This window comes from Melospiza georgiana, chromosome 2 (genome assembly GCF_028018845.1).
Source record: "Melospiza georgiana isolate bMelGeo1 chromosome 2, bMelGeo1.pri, whole genome shotgun sequence".
Taxonomy (NCBI): Eukaryota; Metazoa; Chordata; class Aves; order Passeriformes; family Passerellidae; genus Melospiza; species Melospiza georgiana.
In genome coordinates this window covers 16985888-17013729 of record NC_080431.1, presented here as the reverse complement: position 1 = coordinate 17013729, position 27842 = coordinate 16985888, and the positions used below count along the sequence as shown (strand labels likewise).

Genomic DNA, 27842 nt, shown 5'->3' with positions numbered 1-27842 from the left:
AGCTAAGCCAAATCTTTTGACTAATTATTTAGCTATACCTTTGTTATTAAATACCACCGAATTGGCCACATGCACATAAGCATTAAGATGAGAGGAGGAGAATGGGTGATGCTCAGAGTGATGGTGTTTGTCTTCCCGAGTCACCACTAGGAGTGATGTAGCCTGGTTTCCTGGAGCTGGCTGAACATCCATCTGCCTGCTCATGGGAATGGATTCACTCCTGGTTCTGCTTTCTGGCACACACAGCTTCAGCTGCACTCGTGACACTGCCTTTACCTCACCTGAGGAGTTTCCTCTCTCCTGTACCCTTCTGAACCTCCCCCCAAACCCCACCAGGGCAGAGTGAGCATGTGGCTGCCTGGGGCTGCACCACAACACCCCCCAATGGATACCATGTTCTGAAGGCAGAGCAGACCAGGCCAGCAGTGACCTACAAACAGCACTGTCCACAACACTCTGGAGCACTCTGGCACTTCTGGTCACTGCCTGCCAATTGCCTACCCCACCCACAGATCCTGGCTTCCCTTTCCACACACCACACTAATCCCAAACACACAAGCCTGGCTTCCCACAATTACATATGCATTTTCTGCCCCCAGATTTCAACTGGCTACCTACTTTATTGATAACAATTCTATGACCTCTTCCAGGTCATTAATGAAATGTTACATAATGTGGTTATGTAGTAACAGCAGCAAAACCCCTACAGCAAGATATACACTGGATGGTCATTCTCCATTTGGAATTTTAATGACGTTTATTAATAAGGCAGATTTTAAACTCTTCATCACAGCCATTTTCACTCTTCCATCACTGACATTTCTTCAACATCAAACAAAATGCCTTAGAGATTCATTTCATCCACATACTGGCTGTTCAACTACCACATTTACCCTCTGATTTTAAACTCTGCATGGATCTGCTTAAACTCCATAGCATTCAAAATTACCTGAATGTATTATTAGGACCATTTTAAGTTATCTAAACCACTAACCCCCAGTGGATGGAGACTTCTGTTCAGTGTTTCTCATCTAATAGGAATAAGGAAATATAACTAACATAACAATGCTTACCCCTCATGTCCCTGCAAGAACCAGTACCTACTGAAAGGAAAAAACACTACAAGAGAGCTTGATGAAAGAAAAAGGAAATGAGAAAATAAAGCTGAAAATATATCTGAGAGCAGACTACAGCATGCAATAAGCCTGCAGCAAGATCCTTTTCTTCAAATCAGTCAGTTTTAAGGCCTCATGTAACCTTCATACTATTTTGTTTCCCCCTTCTAGACCTTAAAGTCAGAATCCCGTTGTGGAGGAAGTATTTTTAAAATAAAGGTACTTCACCTGATAAAGCAAAGTCTACAATTGGAAGCAGGGGAAAAACATTGAGGGTGGTGCAGCCAAGCTTTCTTCTGACAAACACTTTTTTCAAATATGTCTTCTACAAACCTTGACTTGCTTGTATCCTTAAACCAGCAGAGCATCAGTAAGGTTATATCTAACAGTCACAGCAAGAAATGTTCATATTCTGGTTAAGAGTAAAATAGAAAGGTTTTTCTTTGTTAAACTACTGCCCTGAATATACCCAGGTACAGTATTCCCAGTGAGCATTAACACTGAAATCATCTGACAAAAACAGGTGACAGCTTTCTTTGCAGTGCTGCATCACCAGCTGCAGCAGCTGAGGAGCAGCCCAGGCATGTGGCAGCACAGACAGGGCAGCTGCTGCTCACCTCCCCAGCAGCCCCAAAAGAAGCTGGGAGCCCTGGGCTGTGTGTACTAAAGCAGCAGGACGCTTTCCAGCTCGGTTTTGCAGCCTCAGGCCCCCAAAAGCTGAGGAGAGAGAACAGTGGCTCGCTGAGCCGGAGGAAATGAGAGGAAATGAGCAGAGTGGCCTGACAAAGCACAGCGTGACACCACAACGTGTCACTGCACCTGCTCCTGCTGCACTCGCTGCAGGGCTCCTGGCCATGGCAGCATGAATAAAGAAGTGGCAGGGAAAAAAAGCAAGTCATGTAAAGAAACAGGTGATTGCAAAAAGCACTGGGAATCCCAACACCTTTCTTTGCTGGGCCACAATCCTTGGAGCAGCTAACGAGGATGCCACGGAGGCCGTCCACAGTTCACCTTCCAGTGATGACATCTAATAAACCAAGCTGAAAAAAAGATCCTGTAGGTAAGCCCAGAAGCAAATCACAGATTTGTTCATTTATTCTCACATTAGGTCAGTTCTAAGCAGTGCTGCAGCTATTATGCAGCAGCTGCTGCTCGAGCTGTGCATTATCATCTGAAAGCTGCAGCAGTAAAAGGAGAGATAAGAAAAGCAGGGAACTATGACAACTGAGAGGGAAGGAAGGGGTGAGGGGAGAAGAGATGATTACAAATGTTCTGGAAATCTCTATGAAGCATACTGTTGCCCAAATGTAGCACTGTACAGCACAAACGAAAACTAAAAATAAAAAAATAAGTTCTCTTTCAAAAATTAAGACTAAGCTAAAAGGAAAGGTTTGAAAATAACTGGAAGAACAGACCTGCAGTACATGATTTCTGTGCCATTTGGTAACATTTCACAAGAGAAACATCAGTGGTAAAGAATAACTAAAACTTAAGAGGTGGTCTGGAATAAATTTTGCTGCTCATATAAACCTGTTCCTCAAAAGTAAAAACCTAACTGTATTAAAACACCACATAACCTAGAAAGCTTTAATTCCTGCAATTAGTAATGCTTTAATTCCTGAACTAGTAATACCTTTAAGACATAACTTGTTATCTACAAAAACAATCAGAACCAGCTGTAAAAATGTATATGGAAGTTTGTAGTGTCTGTGTGCACATCTGTGTGTGCATACATCCAGAAACACGCTTAAAACACAAATCCAAAGAGGACAAAGGTTAAAAAACCTGTTTTAGAATCCTAAAGCTTTCCAGCTCCAAGAATTTTTGCCCAAACCCAGACACATCAAAGCACTAAGGATTCTACAGAGCAATAATTTCAAATACTAAACGCCTTAACTAAGAAAGTGCTTCAAACTAAACTTCTCACATACACAATCTATTTTTCATCAACACAAGCAAAAATATCATTAAAAAAAAAAAAAAGAAACACAAAGAAATGCTATGTTTGCTTTTGGAGATGAACTCTACACTTTAAGATTTCAAAATCTGTTTTTAGAATGTAACACTGCAAGTTTGTATCCTCAAATGAATTCATTTGTAAGATGTCATAGATTTTTTTATTTTTGAGCATAAAGAACAACTACTTTGCTAGTAGTAGCAAAACAAGATGTAATTTAAAAAGCATAAATAGGAAGATTAGCACTGCCTACACTTCTGTAAGTACGAAAACACAAGAACAAGCCTATTCCAAATTTCTACCTGAACAGCAAAACAAAAACTACATTTATTACACTTTCATCCTAAAACACTTGGAAATTGTTTTGTAGGTTTTGGTTTACAGATGATATCACAAAGTGATAATCTCAGCTGACAGAGAAAGACATTCAGTAGCACACAGTACTAATACACAATTGAGTAACATGGCTTAAGGAAGCTCACACTCCTGGAGCTACAGGCAAAAATAAAAGTTGCTGGAATTAAGTTACCAAAGAAAATTTGATCAGGACACTGAAGCTGAGACAACTCAGTTCTTGCCAATGTAACAGGTTACACCTACATGCTTGGCTGAAACAGCAATTGCATAAGCACCTTCTAGTGCCAATGAAGAGAGGCACCTCAACAGGAAAACTGGCCAGAAACATACCCTGAGAAATTCAGGTTATTCAGCCAGCAAAACCCATCTCATCCTGGTATACACAGACAACTGTGTATGCTAGTCTCCTAAAATAAATCAGGAAACAAAGATGTGGAAATGCAGGCCAAAATGCAAAGGGAATACTGTGTCCAAGTAAGAAGACACATAGCATTGAGGAAAAAAAAAATAACAAGTATACATTTGGAAATACAGACAGCTCTGCTATCAAGCAGAGTAAGCAGCCAGTGATAGAAATAGTGAAACTTAATTTCACTAGTAACTACACAAGGCAGACGCTGCCATTACATCTTATAAACAAGAACCTTGTTAAATAGATATTTTCTTGGGGAAAACCACATAAGCAAGGTAAAGGATTTTCCCAAATGAAACAGACTGTAGAGAAGGAAAGAAGCTTGTAGGCCTTACTACTCTTTCCCCAATCCTACCCATCACAAGAACAAAGCTAACAACTACTCCAGGACTGTGATGCTGATTCTGAGAGCAGACACATCTATTTCATCAAACCAGTGCCTTCTTGTATGAATAGTCCATTAAAGATCAATGTCACATGAGAAAGCCTGTGGAAAGGGCTGCTCACAAGCCAGATGCTGGGAATCTGTTTGAGTACATTTGTCAATAACTTGCAATTACAGAAAACCAGAAGATGTGGCAGATGTTGGTCTTCTAAGTCCATGTGATGTCTGTAACACTATAAACTGATCACCTTCCCAAGACTACAATCCCTCTTAGACATGAACAACTGCAAGTAAGGGCAGTAGCTGATCCCTTGAGTGGCTGCACTGCTTTTTAAATCCTAGTACTAGGTTATGATTTTGGGAAGCTACGTCTCGATTCCACAGCTCCTGCTACTTCAGACTCTGTTGGGCACTTATCCTTTCACCACCCTCATTCAACACTGACATGATGGGGCAGCATGGAGAACATAAACCTTCCTGAGTTCCAGTTTAGAGCATGTCTGTAGTGCCCTGCAGTACTAGTGCTCGCTCACAGATCAGTGTCCCACCTTCTCTTCCAGAATCCATAGATAAATGTCAAACTTTCAAGTAAAGTTACTGCAACAGAATCTGTAAACTGTTCCCATATTAGAGGAGAAACATACATTATGGCATCATCATTTTCATACATTCACAATTTCTTCCTGACTTTTTTTTCCTCAGTAATAAGTGAAAAAGAAATAAGTTATAAAAAGGCCTTAATGAAACAACAATCTAAAAAAAGTCTCTGACACAAACTCCTGACCAAGGCTTCATGCTAACTAAAAGTATCAGAAGCATTGAAAAGGAAAACTGACCTGAAATAGATCAGTCAGTCACAGTGGAAATCAAAATCACACAGGAGCAACAAGGACAGTGATTAAGCTACCAAAACAGGATGCCCAAAGGGCCTGGCCAGGGTCTGGAAGTAGTTAATGACTATAAGCACTCAGAATGAAATCATCTCCTTCCCAATGGCTGAAATGAGTAGTGACACAATAAATGTTTTAAGGCTCACATTAAACCAGTTCCTAGGAAAGAGGAAGTTGATATATTCAGGAAATTTTCAACTAGGTTTCAAATGTTACGAAGGGAGAGTCTACTTCTGGCATACTTGAATTGTAGATTTATTTTCTAAAATTAAAAAAAAGTACACATCAGCTAAACTGTGAACATCTCCATACTCTTACCTAAAAACACAGGAAGGATGGCTTGCCACAACTGATTTCAGATGCCTTCTGTCTAGATGCATGTTCTGCCAACATTTCTCAACTAATTTCTGAAGTATCAGCTTAGTTTCAAATGTATGGAGAGATGAAGAGAGGCCTATACAATGAAGCAAAAAGCTTAATTTATATATTGAAAATTTTTGAGAGAAATAAAAAAACAAACCTAGGAAAACCTGTTTCCATAATAGGGATTGTGACCTGCAATCCAAACCTCCATTTGCAAGTGCAAGTACCACAGGCACACAGCAGGATTGCTGAGGCAGACTTGACTCAGAACAGCGGTGCTCAGAGACACAGGCATGCCCAGAGCAAGAGCTGGAGGGGGGTGAAAGGAGGCATCTTATTGCAAAAGATTTCCTACTACATGAGGTTATCATCGCCCTCCTAAAATAGTCTGCTGGCTGTTTTACTACACTACCACGTGCTCCAACCACAATTTAAATGCCATCACATGCTCACATTTCATCTGGAACAAATGTGTGCAGCCAAGTGATCAGATGATGCAGGGATCCAGCATCAATGGAGAATGAGCCAAGGCAGAGCATGAGCCAGAAGCACAGACCCACTGACCTCAAGTGTGCTTATTTCCCCCACTGCTTATCAGCTGGGGAGTCTCTCTTTGCTGTGTGCACACATACTTTTTAAAATAAACATATTAACAAAAGAAACAGGAAAAACCTTAACATTAAGTATGTACTAGTAGCCAAAGAAAAAAGACTGAGGGAGAATTGATATTCTGATAACAGTCAGAATTTGACTAAGTGTGATTAAACACAGGTTAAAAAAAAAGTGGGAGAGGGGAATAAAGATAAAGAAATGCAAGAATTAAAGGGGAAAAAAACCCACATGTTACACCCTTCTGGTAAGAAGGGATTTAATCAAAAATCTCAATTGCTTCCTTAATACACTGTTGAAAGTGCAAAAAATTAAGAAAAAAGGCTTATTCAATTTTCATATAGCTTGTTGAAACTTTCATTTAATTTAGAATCACAAAACAGAAAAGAAGTAATTCTCAAGCAGTTAGCAGAAATGAACAAGCCCCAAAACCAACACTTCAGGTTTCAACTGCAGTAAATTAATTTCAATACTTCCCTTTTAAAAACTGATTGAAGAACACAGAGCTATAGGCAAATCCCTGAGCTACAGCTCCTCCCCAGCACATCCTTTTCCCTCCCTAGGTTACCATTATGACTCCAGCCAGAACAAATTATTTTTAAAAAGGGGCCTAGGGCTGGATCTCTCCCTCTCTCCCAGGTACCTGCAACAATGCGATCCAGCATCCTTCACCATTTATTGACACCCATTTTGAAGGAGCAGGCACAGGACTTTATGCAGGGAGCAGGGACAAGCCTGACCTCTCCCTGCTGCAGTGACCAGCCCCTGCTGCTGTGGTGGAGCTGTCTGGGCAGCCCTGGGGCCCAGTGTCTTTGGCCAAGGAAGAGAGGAAACTGAAACCAAAGCCAATTTACAGCAACAGCCTGTAAGGTGAGGGCATCCAGCAGCTGCCAGGCCGGCAGACAAGTCATCTCTCTGAAGGACCAGGCAGACACCTCAGGGAGGGACATGCAGCACGTGTCTAGGTAAAACCATTCCTGCTCTGGATCTGCAAGCCCACAGGTCAGTGCAAAATTTCAGGAGTAAAATCTCCCAGACCTTCTCTCACACCGCCTTATATACTTTTCACTCGGGGAGGCCATTAAAGTGGACTCACAGAAAACTAATCCAGCAAGTAGAAAGCTTGCTGCAAATGAGCTAAATCAGTCCAGTATCAGACAAGACCAGCACCTGAGCCATGGGAGAGAAATATCCCATCTGCCAGGGGGACAAAAAAAAAAAAACACACTCCTCCCCCCAAAAAAAAAAATGCACCAAACAGTTAGCTACACTCCAGCCACAGCAAATCATCCATCATTCAGTATTAAGTTTCTGTAATTTACTCTTAACATTTATGGGAATATCTATAAAAATTTAAACTTAACATTTATGGGAATATCTATAAAAATTTCCACATTCCAAACTAATAACAGATGCCCTCTAGCAGGTTACAAGTAACCACAAAAATTCAATCCACACCAATTGTACTTATTCATAGTCATGCCCGGGAATTCAATTGGAAAGAAATAAAGATAACTTCCTTTAAGAAATTAGCTATTGCTAGAATTTGACAGTTCTGATTCATCAGGTGATACACTATGTGATGGGCTTGGGTAGCCAAGCTGACAAGGGCAGCTAGAGGTGACACTGTGAGCAGTCAGGCCCAACAGTTTATCTTAATTCCTCCTTAACAATCTCATCTCCACAGTCCAGGTTCTCCCAGCCTCATCACCTCCCCCACTGCAGATACCTTAACTTCAATGCCCTCTCCAAAACACAGCCACTCCCACTCCACCTTCACAGAACAGAGTCCCCACTTCAGCCTCTCACTGGCAGCACACACTGCCTCACCAGGGCTGCATCCTGACCCAGAAAGCACATCCTGGCTTTCCTATAGCCATCCACTGAACACAGCAAGCCTCAGCCACCATCAGATCAATGGCAACCATACAGAGACATCCTCACCCTATCACCCAAATGCAGGCACCCAATGCTGAGGAGTCCAGGCCAGTGGTGGTTCCTGCCCTGTATGGTCAGGAATGTGTCTGTCCACAGGCACTAGAGCTTGCAATCTGGTGCAAGACTCAGGTATGCTACCTTGTCCTTTTACAAGTTACACCAGTTCAGTGACTGGCCAAGATGGCTTTGGTGTGAGTCCTTTTGGTAATTTAAGTGCTGCTCCTTGACAGCAAGGATTTCTAGCAAAGGGCCACACACTCCTCCAAGCAGCAGCTAGGGATGCCATCTGTGGAACCAGGACAAGCACTGAAGAAAAATCAGTGAGCCTATTCAGGCCCAAAACCTGCATCTCAGATTTGCCAATAAGGAAGAATACAGAAAGGCAAATATGATACAGTAATACTTCATCAAGGTTTTTTCCAACCATTGGTCTCAGGGACTATATGCATCTAAAGGTCTTAAATGGATTTTTTAGATTTCTATAGTCACTTCATAAGTAATGCAACTTCAACTTCTACAAAAACCACAGAAATCATTTGCACAACTTAGTTACAGGGTGAAGAATTGCTTCCTTTCATTTGTTATGACCTTGCAATTGCTTGGTTTTTTCTGAGTAACCCTTAGCTCCTGTGCAAAGAGAAATAGAAAATAACCTTTCTACTTTCTCCATGCTGCCTGCTACCAAGATCCTATTGATCTCACATATTCATCTCTTCTGTTGACAGAAGACTCAATTTATCTGCACCTCACACAGACTCAATTCCTTCATTTTCTTGTAACAAGTTCTGTTAAGTCTTGAAATGGCAGACTATTCCATTTCCTTTAAATATAGCATTTCTCCCAGGCACTGCTGTAAATATAATTCATCTTGATGCTAGAATTCACAGAATAGTGAGTGACCAAGCACAGCATCTTTGTGATTTGCCAGGACTCCATGACACTTGTCAGTAAAAGAACTCAGACACTAAATTGAAATTTTAACTACAGGGAGCAACATAATACTTGGCACAGCCTCAGCAGCAGAGGAATGGAAGGCAGAAAATATGAATCAAGCCTTTAAAGATTAAGGAAGGAAAGAATGGAAGAAGTCCAGAGATCTATAGACCAGTAAAGCATATGCCTAAGCTTAAATGATGTAACAGAAAAAAGAAAACGGAATTGGTGAGGTTGGCATAAATAGAGAAATAGAAAAGAATTAACATGGCCTTGGTAGAAGGAAGGAGCCTTTCCAAAATGCTTCTATGCATCTTAAAGCAATTAGCCAAACATAGGGCAGATAACACATCATATCTGAATATCCTTTGAAAAGACAACACAACAAGGATTGGTTTTATTTTAAACAAAGGTCATTTGAGTTAGGAGATTCTTCTTGAGGATTCAGAAGTGCTACAGAAGAAACAAACAACAGTATGCAAACAACTGGGTTTCACCATGAATGGAGTACCAAAAGTGACCAATACAGATCCAAATTGGGAGCCACATTACTCAACACAATGTACCTGCAATTTCACACATGGCATGGAGAGAGAACTTTAATGGGAATGAAATTATTTGAATTAATCAAAACGTGAACTCACAGAGCAGCCACTGTACAATGTATCAACAGCCAAACATTAAAGTAAAGGGCAAAATCCAGTGTCAACAAATGCAAATCTACCCCAAGGCAAAACAATAGGAAAAAAAAAAACAACAAACAAACAAAAAAAAAAACACCCAAACCCAAGCTCCATCATTATACCTGCACAAAAAATTACACTGACAGGTAAAAGATGACATTAAGGTAACAACCTCAGGTCATTAATCAGCCAAGTCATGGAGTCCAAGAAAAACAATACTGGAAAGTTAAAGGCAACAAACTGACTTTTTACTCTTTCTATAGCCTTAATACAGCTGTGATCCACTGTGATACTACAAAACAAGAAGGGGTACAGAGATGCAAACTGTTTAAACCAACTAAATTACTGCAATGACATTCACATGAGGAAAAAGTGAACCAAATGTGTTCATCTTGGAAAGAGACAGGATGCAGGGCAGTACCCTAATGCCATGAACTCACATATAGCATGGAGAACAACTGACACAAAAAAAAAAGGCACCCACTGCCACCAGCTGCAGCAGCTGAACAAACAAAAGGAAAATATAAAATGCATAATTTAGACATGGAATTTACAGCCACAGGATGCTGTGAAGGTAAAGAGAGCTCAAAGCAGCATTAGAAAGCTATTTAAATAAGCCACAGAAGGAGTTTTACTGTGCTGTTAAATATATTGGGATACATCCCTGACTCCAAAAGGAGCTCCTCTGCTAAGAACTGTCAGAAGCTGGAAAGATTTAACAGCAGCTATCTTGCTCTATTTTTACCAGCTTGTCTGGGGTTTTTAACTTTTCTTCCAGGCAACTACGACAGACCTGCATCTCACAAGATAAGGTAAGCTAGCCTTTGATCTGAACTTGCACAGTTATCCTTAGGTCATTGAAGGCAGTAAGACTATTTCTACATTTTTAATGTCCAAAACCAAGCTAGGTTAAAAGTTTTTTATGCTAGTGTAGTTAAAACAAAAACTCTTCTGTAAAACACTGCTTGAATAACAGCAATTTGCATTTATTTCCCAAATTCTCAAAACCGTGCATCAAATTTTGCTTCACAATTATTACAGGATTTTAAAGTTGAGCCAAGCAATTAAATAGTCATATTGGAAGACACAGAAACATTCTGACAGCAGTTACCCCTGAGAAGACTGAGAGAACATTGTACCCAGCTCAGTCTAACTGTGCCCTGTCACCCCAATGGCCAGTGCTGACTCCACAGGTGTGCCCCCCACACCTCTCCAGTGTGGGATCTAGTCACAGGTCACAGAATCATGGGGTGAGTCACACAAAGTGGCAGGGACTATGTGGTTTACCCAATTTCACAGTAGCAGTCCATGGCCACAGCAAAAGATGTGCAGCAAACCTTGTTCACCACCAAGAGGGGCAAACACTGTAATGCTACTACCACTAAATGCACCCCCTAAACACCAACACAACTTTGCACCACTTCAAAATTAGCTAGCAATCATGTCTAACCTTAAATGACTGCTAGGAGATTAGCAAAAAGAAACAGCTTCAAATATCAGTACAGCAATATGTTAAAATTATGGCACAGAAGTAGCAATTTGTTATAAAAATTTTATGTGATACATTAACACATGAGAGTTTTGTCCCCACTTAATCTTTGCTATTTAAATACCACAAAAACTCAGCCTTAGTCTAGAAGAACAAGTAATGGATTATTATACTGACCCATCTTCACAGCTGATACTGTGGAGTTGAAGTTTATACTAATGGGACTTCTGTGGGAGGCTCACAATTTTCTAATAAGCAAAGTCAAGTTTGCTGAGTTAACAATGAGGCTTCAAGTACAACTGAAACCCCTACAGGGAAGCATTTAAAACTGAAACTATGATTTACATAATGCTTTCAGATAAAAGGATACCAACCAAACCTCATGGATCTACAGCATCCTCAGAAACACAATTCATCACTGTAAAGACATAAATGGCTGTAACACTAGCATTTAGCACAAGTCTCAGAAAAAGCCAAACTAAGAGCATATATAAACCCTTTTTAGATTATTTTTTCCATTACACTCCTCAAAAATCCCATGTAAAATTCCTGCTGAGATCACTAATGTGACTAACATCAGTCTCAAGATGTCAGCCTCTTAGCTGTGACACCAAAGCAGAGATCCAGTTATTTCCAGAGTCATGCAGCACTGGAAATCTAACTTCTACAAGACACGCAGACTGCAAACCATTCTGATTTACTAACACAGAATATGCCAATGCAATGAAATAGAAAAGCAAAAAGTTGTTCATTAAAAGCAGTAACTAGGGTTGTGATCACAAAGATCCAGTCTCAGAGGAGCACCCTCAAAGGTGCTCTGTGTGTGCCAGAAGGAAGCATCACATCCTGTGTGATAACGGAGTACAATGTGCCATTCTAGAAACAGGTTAAAAAGTCAAACAAATCTTTCCAATTGGATGCTCCAGAAGTATTAAGAAATGCAAAGACATGGTTCTAACAAAGTGGAACTGCTTAAAAATCTTCAGCAGTTATCTCAAAATGGTACTGCCAGCAACTTATCTTTATGAATGGCATCATCAAGAAAGTGACTTGTGTTCCAAAAAAAAACACCAAAAAAATCATCTTATGTGGGTGAGAAACCCTTTCATATACACTGCAAGAAACAATGCAAAGCAAACAAAGCACAAGTCAGGACAATACTGAAGTTTTCCAACAGATCACAACTCCTAGTGAACAGTATCAAGAGAACACTCTTTTTAACCCCTAATTAGTAACAGTAGCTCTGGAAATCAACATACATTTTTTTTAAATCTGACACAAAGGATCTATTAAAAGTACTTCTCACTTGTTAAGCACTGATGGAATATGCTTGCTCTGTACTATCAATCAGGCAGAATTTGTTTTGCCAAGCCTTTGCCAGGCTTCTAGAAGAGCCTGCCCTATTTTGCACTGATTGGGCTGTTGCTCAATACAACACACCTGATAAAACAATACACATACATGTACAGGTACAGTACATACTCCTCATATTTGTGCCCTGCAACATAATTCGTTTTAGTGTACTCCAACAATAAATATCCCATCCACCCATGAAGACTGTGCTCAAAGCTTGCAGCAGTGGTTTCCACACTACCTTTTACAAACAATTCCTTTCAGACAGACACTCAAACCATAACCCCAAACTTGATGCCACCTTTTAAAATGGAGTTAAGCCACAATGCAATACTTGGATTTTACCAAAGCAAATCAAGTCCTGCTTCATGGCAATTCACCCCCTAAACTCCATGATTCTAGTGCTTTCTGAACAATTTAATTTACAAGTAGTAAAAGCCACTGGGTCTTCCAACATAAGACTATCTCCTTCCAGTACCACCTGCCACCCCAACTAATGGCCAAGATGTTCTGTCAAAAACTCTTCCAGCCATGAGAGCAGGTGAACAGCCATGCTTTCTTCCAAGTTGCTTGAGAGCAGGTTCTCTGAATGTCAAACAAGCCACAGTTCACTGCCTGTGAGGAGGCTGCATCTGCTTGCATAAATTCCCTCAGAGAGGCTTTTTAAAAGGCAGGAAAACAAAGGAGGAGAGAGTTTCATGCTGTGATTTCACATCCTTCATTAACTCACAAGAAGGGCACCCAAGGCTTCCTCTTCTGGACTACAAAGCCTCCCTATTCTACAGAAGAAAAAGAAATGCAAAATGATGAAAAAGTCACCTGTAATATTAAAACCAGGATTATTTCAAACAAACCTCAGTATATCTCACTTCAAGTCCCACCACAGTTACCTGAGGGTAGACACTGCCATAAAATATAATTATTTCCCTTGGGTCATTTATCTAGTGAAACTATTAGTATTCAGTAGGTAGTGAGGACGCTCCTTGATGAGACCTGCCTTAACTACTACCAAGAACAGACTGAACTTGACAACAATTACAAGCACCAATTAGATAGAACTCTATCCAGCTTCAGCACTTCCAGTAATGAAGTAAAACAAGTAAGACCCTATCTGAAGGGCTGAGCATGGCAGTACATTCCTGCAGTTAAAGCCAGTTAAAATCTCTTATGAGGCACAAGCAGAGGTCTGACAACCTTTACCTCCAAGAGAAAGCAACTGCCCAGTTCACACCATGTAAAACAAAAGCCACATCCAGAAATGAGGAGGGGGAGCATGCCAGACAAAGAATGACACTGCCAGGAATAAGTTTTACCTAAATTTAGGACAGTATTTTTCAGCTGTCTAGGTCAAGGCTGTCTTCTTTTGCATCCCTAAAGACTTGATCTCACCCCCCACAGGTTATCCTCTGGAGAGCCTTCTGTTGTTGACTATAACAGGAAGCCTCTCCATAGCCAGCTCTAGCTGGGATTCCGGAGACGGAGCTGAAGCCGAGGGGAGGAAAGGATAGTGTTACAGACACCTGCAGCCTCTGCAAAACCCACTTGCTTTAACTACACACTCAGCTACAAAGTTGCACTCTCCCTTTCCCACTAGTTTTTGAGCCCATCACCCCCTTTGCTGTAACAAATTGAATTGGCTGAAAACTAAATCCAGTTTTTTTTCCTGGAATAGTTCTCAGCGTTTCAAGCACCTGACCATCACCACAGAGAATCTACAGAAAGCAACAGACAGAAAAATACTTGTCTCTTTGGCCAGAAACAGCACTGTCCTTGGAAACATCAGAAATCAAGGTTAGACAGCTGATGCTAAGCTAGGAATGACAGGAATGAGGAAACAGAGGCAAATCACCTAGGAAAACATTGCAGAAAGGAAGATTAGAACTCAAAACACAAGTGGAAAAACAGAGCCAACAAGAAAGAGAGAATGGGAGAGGAGAAACAAACAGTTGCTAAGAACTTGGTGTAGAAGCCAAGTCATATCATCCCTCTGCTATCAACACTTAGAAAACAGCAGCTGAGAACATGCCAGCTCAACACAAAGCAGAAACCTGAGCTCACCACCACTGGCAGATAAGCTGACAGCTCAGGTGCAGAGGCTGAGATGGAGACACAGAGACACACATCTCCCACACATCACCAAGCTGCCACAGAACTTTCTTTCTCCCTACTTTTTTTCAAGCCTAGGATCACCTAAAGATGATCTACATGTTCACTGCACAATAATCTATCCCCACATTTTGTGCCAGCCCCAGCTCCCTCTTGACCTCCACAAGGTGAGTTTGGTAGGAAAGCAAGCAGGTTAGCAGGGTTATTTCTACCAGCTGACTTCCTGCACCATTTCACCTTGGAGCCTGCCAAGCACCCATGCCAGACAATGGATGGGCAAGAAATAGGTAAGGGATGGCACGTGTCACTGCTGCTCCACTGCCTCAAGGGTTTATCTACCCTAGGAGCACAGCCTGGCTTCAGCCTGCTCTGCACTCACAGCTCCAGCTGAGGCCCAAACCAGAGACACCCAAGGCTGCACCTCGAACACCACAGAACAAGGCTAATACCACTCCTTCAGAAACCAAACCAAATAAAAAGTACTGTGGAAAGCACTACATTCATACAGCACCTACTAATTCTGCCTCCAAACTCATACTTAAATCCAAGTCTGAGACCATCCAATGAATAAAGGAAGAGCAATGAACAGCTTTCCAGCTGGAACCAGGCAAGGTTCCTAGAAAAAAACTGAGCAATTACGTGTTTAGCAAAATGCACATACAGAGAGGGCCCAATAACACTTTATGGGTTTGGTATAGCAATTTATTAAGTAACATCCCCATCAAAAATGGACTTGAGGGTGGTGTGGTGTGCAAAAGTTAAGCATACAGTCGTTCCAGTCTTACAATGCTTTTAAAATACAAGATAAGTATTCCACTTACCTATTTTAAACTGAAATAATACAAAAGCTGATTTATTTACACATGTGCAAAACAACACCAAATTACAGTGTTTTGAGTGTGTCAATTGAAAACAACAAACTGCAGCATTCTAAGTTACAACAGCCTCTCACTTCTGCCTCAAAGTGTACTTTCCCAAGACCTGAGATTGTTTTGAGTGCTCTAAAGGCACATGTATATTCTTCTGCATTTGCTGAAAACAGCTATAAATAAAATGACATTAATTCCCTTAGTTTTGAATGCTATAGTGACATTTGAAATACCTCTAGCAAGAAATATTAACCAAAAAAAAAAATTAAGAGATAAGCCATCTTAATAAGCAAGTACAGGCAGGAAACAACTAGCTGACTGGCATTCTCAAAACTGCTGAGCCCTCCAAGCCAACTAATTAACTTAGGCCATAAATAATACATAGATGTGGTCAATTTAACTATCAGCAGTTTACAATATCAAAGTCAGGTAATTACTACAACTTTTTATTTTAACAATGAAGAATTCTCTTTCAGTTTTACTGCCAAGTACAGAAAATAACTTTAGCTGCATTTATCCATGAAATTTATCTTTTGCAAAATGTTCATGTGACACCAGGATGAAGAACTAGCCTAAGGCAAAGGGTGTGAAAATGCATTTTCTTGTAATTTACTTTATGCTGCTCACAAGCCCACAGGGTGGATGGATTTAAATGGCCTATTCAAATAATGATTAGATTAGTATAGATTTACATCCTGTTCCATGTTTGTAATTCAAACACTTTCCTAAACCTTTGGCATCAATCTTTAGAGAAAAAAAAGTGAGCGATTACCGTATCTCCACACACTTAAATGCTTTAACATACATGATTTAAATGCTTTAGCAACAAAGACTATGATGAACTGTTTCATGATTTCTGCAGAGGCTTGCTTTTAGACAAAACAAGGTAATTATCTAAAATGTACATTGAGGACACTCTATGAAGCTAATAAACTTATAGAACATGCAAAAAAAAAAAAGAGCATTTCAATGTGTTTTGAACAGAAAGCCAGTTAATTTAACAAGTAGGAATATTTGTGCCTGATGATTTAAAACCAAGTGCTTCCAGGCACTTTCTGCTAAGAGACTTAAGAATTCAGAACTGTCTTTTTCTTACTTCATTTCTATTCACTAAGTAAGTGAACACATGGAGGGGGTGTGATAAATTCCACTCCCTCTCCCACTCTCTTTGCTTTGTACTGACTGAATGAACCTCAAAACACTTGAAGACTAGGCTGCTCCAGTTAAAAAGTATGTAAAGGTCTATTTATTTGATATCTATCTTTTGATTTGCTGACAAAAAAGGACATCCCAGACTCCTCCATTCTCCACTCAGTCCTCTGTGCCAACCACTCAACCAATTCAGTTCTGAGGGTCAGTCACAACTGGAAGAAAAATCTAATACACATATTGGCAGGGAAGCAATGAGCAATTTACTGGGAATCTCTCAGATCATCTAAAAACAAAGCAAAATGTATTTCTACTCCAATCTCTTTAGAAATAATCATGAAACACAATGTAAACTCACCCAGATTATGTAAAAATAGTACAAAGACAATACACACTTGCTGACAGAGTTCACAACTCTGTCAGGAAAGTAAAACATGGAACTGACTGATACCTTGCTGGGGTGCTTCCATTGCAGCTCACATTGATCTAAAGCAGTGTGCCCTCCTCTGCCATGCTCAGTCACTGCCAGGCAGGTGGGCAACAAGAAAACAGATATCTAGAGTCCCCATTAATGAAATTTTTCAGAGGGGAACTTAAAGAAGAGGGGAGGGGGAGGAAACAAGAGATAATTTAATTAAAGCTAGGGCAGTGGTTCAGTTTTCAGCAGTACTTGCCTAGGAGAACTGCTTTTGCTGACACTTCCAGCCAACAGTCTCCTAAAAACATCATGCAAAACAGCCCAGGGATTGCTGTGAAGCAAGAGTGGACATCACATGGAGAAGACTTGATCAGGCAGGAATTCTGCAAGTTATTTAACAAGAATATATCTGGCAAAAATTATTAAGCACATTATCACCATATTATCACTAAACATCACTAGGCCTCTCTCTGATAAGTCTTCTATCCTCCTCAGGAAAAACATGTCATGGTAGGGGATAGAAAATAAGAGTGGAGAGCATGGGAATATTTTTAAATCTAGATATTAAAAAAAATATCACTCAGCACCAGCAGGAGAGGATCTGTGAAGATGCCCTTACATCAGCTAGTAATAAATTGCATTTGTTTTGGATTCCCCCACCTCTAGTTTTTCCTTTATCATTTCACAGCCTAAGGCAACTGCACCACTACCTTTTATAGGGCTGCTGAAGCAAGCAGCATTGAGGGTTTGTGTCAAAGGAGCTTGGCTCAGTATTTAATGTTTTATTTGTAAACTGGACTCAAAAGCAACTGCTACTTAACAGTTTCTAAACTCTCCATTCAAAGAAGTGTGGCCAACAACAGTCAAAAAACTGGAAGAAGCCTAGGACTTCAGCTGAAGTTTGGGAAAAAAGAATTAATCAGGGTTTCATCTGCTAAACATGAACCTCCAGCCCAGGGCTGCAGAAAGCAAAGGGTACCCCAAGAATGCTTCACCCTCTCCCTGTTGGCCCCAAAAGTAAGGACACACACAGGCTCCCAGCAGAGCTGCCAGCAGGGCAGAGCCGCCTCCAGCCAGCACTCGAGCAGAAGCCCTGCACCAGAAGGAAAACCCCTCTTCTTTCCAAGGCACAGTGCTCAGGCTCCTGTATCTACACTTGGCCCACAAGATGGCACTGACAGAAAAACTTTGCTCCCTCTTATTCCCTCTGTGCCTGCCTCTGTCACCAGGCTCGCCACTGGCCCTGGACTGACTCAGAGGAGGACTGCCACCTACTGAAAACACCACATCATTTCCCACACAGCTGAGTCTCCCTCCTCACCTGTCCCCCGGCTACCCAACCAGCTGGATCCTGCTGGCTTCATCCCAGAGGAAGAGTAAGAGGCACACAGCTCAAGGCAGCTTTTTATCAGTAAAAAGAGTGTGAGGTTTTCAGCACTACAATTTTCCCCATGACCTAGAGTTTTTCAGTATTTCCTGAAAAACAAAAAGACCTGGGAAAAGCTAGAAGTGTCAAAAAACCATGCTGCTCTTCACACAAACTGCAGCTCTCAGTAATACTGACAGGACCAGCCCAGTATCTGATGAAACATCTAAACACAGTTAACTAGAGAGAAATAGAGGGCTCAAGCTGAAACATGCAAGTGCTAGAGCCATTTGGGTATTCAGCTGAGCACAATAAGATAACTCCCCTTAAGGAAATTGAGAAATCACCATATTCTAATATTTCTTTTCCTTTTAATTAGAGCAAGGTACTTTTCCCTGCTCCTCAACACCATCTTTCAAAATCAAGCCTGTGAAAACTCCTCTCCACTGCAGAATGCATATCACCTTTCCCACAAATGCCAGAATATTTACATGCAAGCAGAAGTCAGGAACAGTTGCAAAGCTAGAAGCACTTAAGAAATCACAGCAACTCACAAAACACCTAGATTTGCTACTCCACAATTTACAGATAACTGAAGTGATTTATATCAACTCTTAAGTTCAAAGAAAAATCAAAATATTCTGGCGAGATGATGGCAAATAAAAGCAACAGCCTGCTTTGCCAGGATGGACTCTTCTGCACAGTCCTTATCTGAGGTAAGGTTCAAAGCAACTGCTCTGCCAGAATTCCTCCCTTGCCAAAATGCTGCAACACAGTCATTGTCACAAGAGGAGAAAGTTTTCCAGGTTCCTGAAGAGACTGAGCACTGTTATCTCACACACTGCAGGATGCACTTCAGCTCTGAGGACCTTCTTAGTCCAAGTGCATACATTAAGAAAACATTTTATGTCATTAAGGTCTGCAGGTAAGAAAACCCAAGTTTTCTTCACACAATATACCACCAACTATAACCTATTTTGTATTCTTTTTCGTTTTCCTCTGTCACACACATGCTTGGGAAATAATCTGACACCTAATAACAATGGAACTGTGATCAGCATACACAATTGTAGTTGTACAGTGCAAGATTTATCTACATTTCTATTTTTAGTATGCTTACCATCTAAAAAAGTCTCCTCAAAACCATTCAAGAGAAAAAGTGTATGTGTAGGGAGGGAGTCTGAGACCTTCTAAGTCCAACCTCACAAGGCACTCATAAAAACCACAACAACAACTAACAAGACCATAGCCATCCTCTGGGAAGTAAAAAGGCAGGCAAGTCCTGACAGGAGCAAGACCTGACTTCTGAAATGCACTTCTCTGCTGAGCACAGCAGGTGCCACACTGTCCCAATGCCATCTCCTACTGCCCCTGCTGCTCCCTTGCTGAGAGGGACAGAGCAGCTCACCTGCTCTCCTCCCAAGAGCTGCCTTCACACCCGGCATCCCCACCACCTCTGCACTGCTTGCTCCCTGCTCAGGGCTAATCAGAAGGGCCCCCCTTCCCTTCCCACAGCTCCCACCCTTCAGAAAACCAGCAGATGAGCCCCTCCTCACTGTGCTTCACAACAAAGGAGGGCACAAGAGGGCTAAAGAAAACAGAGGGCAAGAACTCCTCTGACATCAGGAGAACTGGCTAAAAAAATCACAAAGCACACTCTTCTCCCTTTTTAAGCCTTAAGGACTGTAAAGTTCTGCTCAAAACCCTCCAACTCTCTCTACCCACCCTTTTCTCCCAGCTTTCCTAGTTACCACACCTTCCCTCAGATGATTAACTCCTATCAAAGAAGCAATCAAATCCTCTTGTGAAAACAGTCTGCTATATTTGAGCATAACACTGAAGTCTTCTGTGCATTCTCTATTAATAGTACAATACATTTTAATTGCTAGATGAAGGTTCATTTTATTCTCAAGATCCAAAGAAACACCACAAATGAAGCAGTTACACAGAAGCCTCTCCCAAAGCACAGAGCAACTCATTTGCAAAACTGCTCTGAACAGATCTATCCCAGTGCTGTGGTTTGGCCAGGCAGGCAGCTGAACAGCACTGAGTCATTCACTCACTCACTCATCCCCAGCCCACCCCCCAACAAACGGGATAGGGGACAGAATTGGACAGAAAGGTTAAATTCATAGGTTATGACAAAAGCAGTTTAATATGGCAGAAAAGGAAGAGAAAATAACAATGATAAGGGAGTATAGAAAAAATGTGATGCACAAGCACCTGCTGACCAGGGCCCAGCCAGCAGTCAGGAACAGCAGGTGGACACCCCCCGGTCACCCCCGCCCAGTCTGAGTGCTGAGCATGACACCACACGCTGTGGGATGTCCCTCTGGTCAGCTGGGATCCCCTGTCCTGGCTGGGTCCCCTTCCAACCTCCTGTCCACCAATCTCCTCCCTGGCAGGACAGCACAAAAATCTAAACAGTCCTTGCTTTACTGTAAGCACTGCTCAGAAACAACAAAACAGTGAGTTACTAACATTATTCTCATTCTAAATCCAAAATTCAGCACTATACCAGCTTCTAGGAATAAAATTAACTCAATCTCAGCCTAAACTAGGAGGACTACTTAATGTTTACTGCAACTTGCCTTGTACATGCTGACCACCAAGACATGACTGAAACATTTTGGATGTATTCTGACACGTTAGACTCTCCCTCAAATTTGCTTCATGCAGCAAAGAAAGGAAATCTGCACCCATGATAGATCCATTGTGCCAGTCTCTATATGCACGCTGTCTTACATGTTTGTGTTCACAGTACCACAAATCAGGCAATACAAAAGAACTGGCAGGAATTAAAATATTCATGGTCTAATTCAAAAAAAAACCAAAAAAACAAACATACTAGCACATTAAAAAAAATACTAGCACTATTTGTTACATTATTCATTACAAAGACACCCTTGTAATCCACTTTTGTTACTTGATAGCTTTCTTCTAAGTATCCACTTTTGTTACTTGATAGCTTTCTTCTAAGTCTTTTAAAATTATCGTGTATCAGGTGCCTTTGAACCTGTACCCCAGTAAGGAGCTTCATTCTTCTCTTTAATGAAAGCCACTGGACACACTTTATTCAGCAGGTGATAGCACAATATCATGCTACTGCTGATGCAACAAGCTCACACAAGATTAATTCTCACAGAAGGAGCAGGAAGGTTTAAGTGAAAAGGGAATCATGTAAGGATTTGAAAAGCTACCATGCACATTTGTGTTTCAGACTGGGTTTTACTAAGTAAAACTGTAACAGTTTCTGATACTACCATTCCTCCCTGCCCAATGCCATATGTTCCTGCCTCTGTGTCACCCTCTCAGCTAGCATGACATTATGCACAAATGGTATACAAGATGAGGAACTGGGTTAATATCAGAAAAAAAAAATACTGTTTTTCCACCATTCTATCTGAAAGGCACCCTTAAAGTAGTATTCAAAGACTTCTCTTCCATAGGAATACAAAGGATTGATAAATACACGAAACACAGTCTCAGTCTTAGGCCTGCCACTCTGTCCATCATAAAAATTCTCTCTATCACAAGAAGCCATGCTTATGAAAATAACGTAAATAAGTTAAACAACAGCATCTCCCTGTCTTAAAAACACATTTACACGTGAGAAAAAGGATAGAAACTAAGGATGTGTGAGAGAGAGAGAGAAGCAGTCACATGTCAGAGATCTGTACATACAAGAGAAGTTGCAGAGACACACAGCACTTTGCTGTAAGTGATATCCAAAATATATTCAGAATAGTTTAGTGAACAAGTAGAAATCAGAGTGGGAGTTGGGGGGAAGGAATACAGTAAACACATCTTAATTAAAAGGTACCACTTTTCCCCTTTGAAAAATATACCAATAAAATCTCTGCCTCGAAATAAAACTTCACAATGTGCAGTCCATAAGCAAAGAATGGTAACTCTAAAACATTGAAATTCTGGAAAATGTTTATGACATTTAAGAATTATGAAGGCATTTGGCAGCACACCTTCTGGGATAGAAAGACATTATGTTGGAATAAACCCAGGAGCAAATCTAAGGAATATTGTTCTTGACAAAATAAAGATCATAGTCTGAACAAGGGCTGAAAGGATACGTAGATGATTTAATTTCTGTATCATCATCCTAAGACTGGCATGAAGGTCTTCAGTACTAGAAACCTACTTATTCCTAATTCACCGACAAGTGAATGTCAGCCAAGTCCATCCACATTAGCAGCACTGCTCTACATCTTCCTTATACAAGTAAGTCTTTGAGAGTGAACCAGCAGAACACCTTTCCAAGTCCACACTGGCAGTAGGATTGTAGCCATAATGATCTAAAGAAGTGGTCAAGGCTCAGGGGAAAGAAGCATCACCTAACAGATGAACTGCTGTGTTAGGTGTGGGTGTGAGGGAAGAAGACAGACAGGTTCCCTTGCTCCCCTACATTACCTGCTCTAACAGAGTGACACTGGCACCCCTCACAAACTTTTCCCCAAGGCTGGAGCTCCATTATAGCCATTTACAGGCATTTGTATATCTTGATTAAATCTTGAGTGCTATGAATTTTATTTTACAAATTTGCATGCAGTGTTCTGAACCTTAAGGGCAAATCCCTCTTGTTCAAGAGATTTTATAATACACATGCACAGGATCTCACACTGTGTAAGACTGCCAGGTTTGCTTCATTTCTTCTTTGGTTAGTTTATTATAGAAATAAACTCCTCGGCTTGGCATTGCTGCCTCTGTAATAAAATGACCATCCTTGAATCCTAGAGGCAAGCAGGTCTCTTAGCAGGCAGAGAAAGGGTTCTCAGATCCATGGCTTGCCTTTTTCCATTGAGCAGTTGCTATCTCATCCATCAGTAAAGAAGTCAAAAATACAAAATATTTTTGAGCTAAGAAACCTGTTAACATTCAGATAAGCAAGCATTAATCTTTTATTTTATGAAAGCCAGCAAAAAAAAACCCTGCAAGATGCTACTTATGGAATTTGATCACACAGACTGTGGCATTGTTCACAGGATATGTCAAACATTCTGCCCTTTAAACAGCAGATACTAACATGGTTTTCCATTAACCTATTTTTGTTTATTATTCTACATTCAACTGCTCCCCCAACAAACTTCACTGCTGTTGAACTATACCATGATTTCTCCAGGGCAAATGCAAGCTGTCAAACAGCTCTGGTCATAGAACAAGAAAAGACAGCATTATATTCAGGAAGCTCAAGCTCCTTTGAAAGAAAACAAAACCAGAGTAACATGACACAGGCACAAGATAATCACAATGGCAAAACTTGCTAGGGCTTAGGTAGAAATAAGCCATCACTTTTTCATTTTTCTCTCCTTTGCAAGATTTCTGTGAAAGATATACCTGCAGTGAATTCCTTCTTACCTATACATATCCACCCACATTCTTCTAGAACTGAGCCCCTCAGGTACAATAAGTATCTAGGACCCCGTTTGGAAAAGCAGGTCATGCTCCTCAGAAGGGAGTACAGTTAAATGTCTTCCCACCCAAAGAGACAACTGGGTGAGAAAACAGCCTTTAAAGCAAAAATAGCAAGAACAGTAGCTAACAAATATCCCATTTGCCTAAGGAAAAGGTGCACAGTAAGATGTGAACTGATAACACAAGTGGCTGTTGTACAGTCCCCTCCATCTATACAGACATTCAGCAACAGCACTGAAGGCTCAAAGTAGAATAAACTACTCAACACCACAATTATTCTAAGGATGCACTAATGGCTTTCAGAAGGGAAAAAATATGGAAATTCAGTCCCTGGTGGAGGTCTTAGGAACATTTTTTCATTAATGGGTCTCAGTTCCTTGTATCCGCATACAAGAAAACTGTGTTAAAAATAATTTTTAAAACCCAATATTTGCAGCACATTCCTCTGGTTATTTCTGGAATTATGCTTTGCTGTACAAAGATTGCTGCAAGCTCCAAATTAAGTATTCTCTTTTCTATGGAAAACTTAAATATCAAAAAATACTGGGGGGTGTGGGAAGGGAGCCATTGGTTTCCTCTGAGGAACAGCAATCCTCCTCATTAGAATTTGAAATACCCTTTCTGAATGTTTTATTATCTTTCTAACAACCCAACCTTACTGGGAAGCAAGAGGAAGAAAACAAGAACAACTTTTAGACAGCAGCACTTTTCCAAACCAACAGATTTTCTCATCTCTGCCCCTTATTTTACATGTAGGAAAGCAACCAAAGTTATCACATCCTCTAAAAAAGGGATCTGCAGATGAAAGCATCTCTAAGAAGCCATCTACTGCTGTGCAGCTTTCCATTAACCACAGCAGTTTATCAAATTCTCAACCAGGCTGTAACAAAGTCCCCTAAACTGGAGACCTACAGAGCTCCAGCAAGGCAAGGAGCTCTAAAATGGCTTCATAAAAACACACCACCACTGCTTCCAAGATGAGCTCAGATCTGGGAGCAAAAAGTGCTTGTGCAATGCTGATCTTGGGCTGACCACTACCACGCTTTCAGCAGGCTCACAAAATCACACACAAAGAAATCATCTGATCTAACTACATATAATTCACATTCAATGTAAGGCTCAAGCACAACCCTTATAAGTCAGAAAAATCTCCACATAAGGTGGAATACTTATTAGGAAAAGTACTACATTAGTGCACAGAATAATGTCACATCTCCCCACACCACCCTAGAGCTTCCTCTGATACCCATATTGTCCAAATGTTTCTAGTATTTAAGATACCAGATACACATCTAACCCTTTGTCAAATATTTGTACTCACCACTAACTCCTTGTTAGCTCATCTGCCCTCTCTGACAATATCCCCTAAAGCGGTTGCAGAGATGCTCCTCACACTCTGTGCTCAACACAATCCCTACCCCCTGGCTGAGGCTCAGGAAGCATTACACAGACCCTGCACAGGGAGCTGTGGCATCTCCCCAGTTCCCACGGTGAGGAAGGCTCAGATTCTCCAGGGCTGACTCACACCTTGTTAACAGAGGGAGGGGAAAGAGCCCAGGAGCAGCGGATGGCCAGCAGGCCCTGCCAGCTACTCCCTGGGTGAATCCAGGCTGCCATTGCTCTCATCTTTGGCCACAGTTAGGGGCTTGGAAAAATTAATGAGAAAACAACAGGGAACAGACAACGTACAAACCATAAATACACACACAAGAGCTCCACAAGCCCAAGCATTTGTGCCCCTTCTTGCCAGCTTCTGAACCCTCTGGTAGCTTGGGAGTAATTCCTGTTCCAACATGCTGAGCTGGAAGCCACTGCTGCCAGTTACCTCCACTAAGAAAGGTGTTTCCGGCACTCTTGCTGAGAAGCCCCTGAGGCCAGGTTAACAATTTGACTATTCCCAAAGATACTCAGGCTCTCAGCAAAATTATCTTTTCTTTCAATCATTTTTCTTCGTTTTCTCGGCACCCCAAGGAAAAGAGCTGACAAAAGCTTTTTGCAACTAGAAGAGACAAAACTGTAACACTGTAACTATTCCCAGCCTGTCACAATTGCAATGGCTTCAAGCTTTGTGAGAGACCTGATAAAGGAAATTAGCAAAGGGGAGGAGACTATATTAATGCCATTTTCCCCCTCTTTAACATTTACAACACTCAATGTATTTCTGCATTGAGATCAGAAGTACCTCCTCCCCAGTTCATGAATATCTACCAGCTGAAGTTCGGATCTGCTCACACCCATGAATTTTCAAAGCATGAAAAGCTCAATGTGGCCCTAGAAAAGACAAATGGGCATGACAACTGTTTCAAAGCAAAAAGAATGCTTGACATAATGCACTGTTAACCCCAAAACCTGGTTTCTGAGTATTTCAGAACTTAATTTGGTTTTACTCCCAAGAAATCCTAAGGGATTTTCTATGTATTTGGCAGGGAGAAGGGAAGAAAGGTAAAAATGTAAGGGCTTACTCACAAGAGGAGTGCTAAAAGCAGTCTTAATTTCCATCTTTATCCATGAGGGAACCTAAGATAAAGGGCAAGTCCTGCAAGTATCATGTATTTCACTAATGATACTTCACTGTTTAGAGGCCTCAGGAAGGCAATCAGAGTCTTTTTTTAATGACATTCAGTTACTGCCTGGCAAAATCACAGGCAAGACCAGAGGTACCATAAGACCCTGTAAATTAATTAAGGCAACACTACATTAATTTAAGTCCAGAAGCACAAGAAACCAATTTTTCCACCCAAAAAGAATGTCTCCAAGAACTGATATGACAATACCTCTCACTTCCCAATGCAGAGAAGCTTAAACCTGTTTTTAATCTCATCAGTTTCTTCCCACACGCCAACATCAAGTAAACTCGACAGCAGTATGTACTTGCTATAGCTAAATATACCAGCAATATTCGAGAACCTAATTTGCAACCCTGCTAACACACGTTCGGAAAAGATGGCAGTTTGCAGGGCTTTTATGTAACGCAAATTTAAATAGAAGAAACAGCACCTGCCATTTTCTTCAATTAGCATTTCGCTCGGTTGTAGGCAACTTAATTTCTCTAAGCCGACCGCTGCGCTTCCAAAGCGATTCCACGAATAAAGCGGACACAATGTATACGTACCGAGAATTCACTCGGACGGAGCAGCAGCGGTTTTAAGCGCCCCGGGGCCAGGCAAACCCCGGCTCCGGCACTCGTGGCTGCAGTGACACAGGGACGGGGCGCGCCCTGCCCGAGCAGCGGCGCGGCCCTTCCACGGGCGGCCCTTCCCTTCCCTCCACGGGCGCCCCTTCCCTTCCCTTCCCCGAGCGCTCCTTCCACGCGGTCCCTGCCGGGGCGCGGCCGCCACCGCGCCGCATCGGGCAGCGCCCCGGCAGCCCCGACTTCCCCGCAGCCCCCCGGGCCCGCAGCCAGGGGAGGGGCGGCCGCCACCATCTTGTCAGCCGCGTCCCCGGGCACAAAGGGAGGGCGAGAAACCCCCCGCCCCCGGGACCGAGCCGGGCGCCCCCAGCCCCGACTCACCTCCAGGCGCAGGGAAGCACCGCAGCCCCGCAGGAACTCGCGGATGTTGCTCAGGCACTCGCCCTCCGTCCGCGGCTCCGGGTACACCTGCAAGACAAGAGGCGGGCGGCTCAGCGCGGGGAGGAGACGGGACCGCGCCGCACCGGAGCCGCGTCCCCCACCCGCCGCTCCCCTCACCTCCCGCTCCCTCCGCAGGCAGCGGCGCCGATCGCTCCCACTGGAGGCTGTGAACCGGGAAGTAAACACGGAGCACAGGAAATGGCGTGCGAGGGCGGGGGGCGGCGGGCAGGAGCGCGGGCAGGGGTGCCCCGGCCAGGCGCGGTCGCGGGTTGCTCTGCCCCGGCGGGGCGGGCGGAGGGAGGAAGGGAGGGATGAGGGAGGCGCGGCCCCGCTCGGCCCAGCCCAGCCTCGCTCGGCCCAGCCCAGCCCAGCCCAGCCCCGCCCCGGCTGCGGGCGGGAGCGGCTGTGGGCCTCGCCGCGCCGTGCTCCTGAATTTTTCAAATTGCTGCTGC

The 27842-nt window shown here is 42.2% G+C and overlaps 1 protein-coding gene across 5 annotated transcripts in view; it reads right to left on the bottom strand.

Moving 5' to 3' along the window:
* ARHGEF7 (Rho guanine nucleotide exchange factor 7) overlaps positions 1-27842 on the bottom strand; it is a 116346-nt gene that overhangs the window by 73526 nt on the left and 14978 nt on the right. For 3 of the 5 annotated variants that reach the window (XM_058019136.1, XM_058019134.1, XM_058019135.1), the window contains exon 2: positions 27331-27417. Coding sequence is in view for 2 of the 5 variants with exons in the window: in XM_058019134.1 (XP_057875117.1) it covers positions 27331-27417 (87 nt within the window). In the remaining 3 variants the exon portion in view is untranslated. Of the gene's footprint in view, positions 1-27330; positions 27418-27507; positions 27660-27842 lie in introns of those variants that run through there. The other 2 variants (XM_058019137.1, XM_058019138.1) reach the window with 1 other exon arrangement.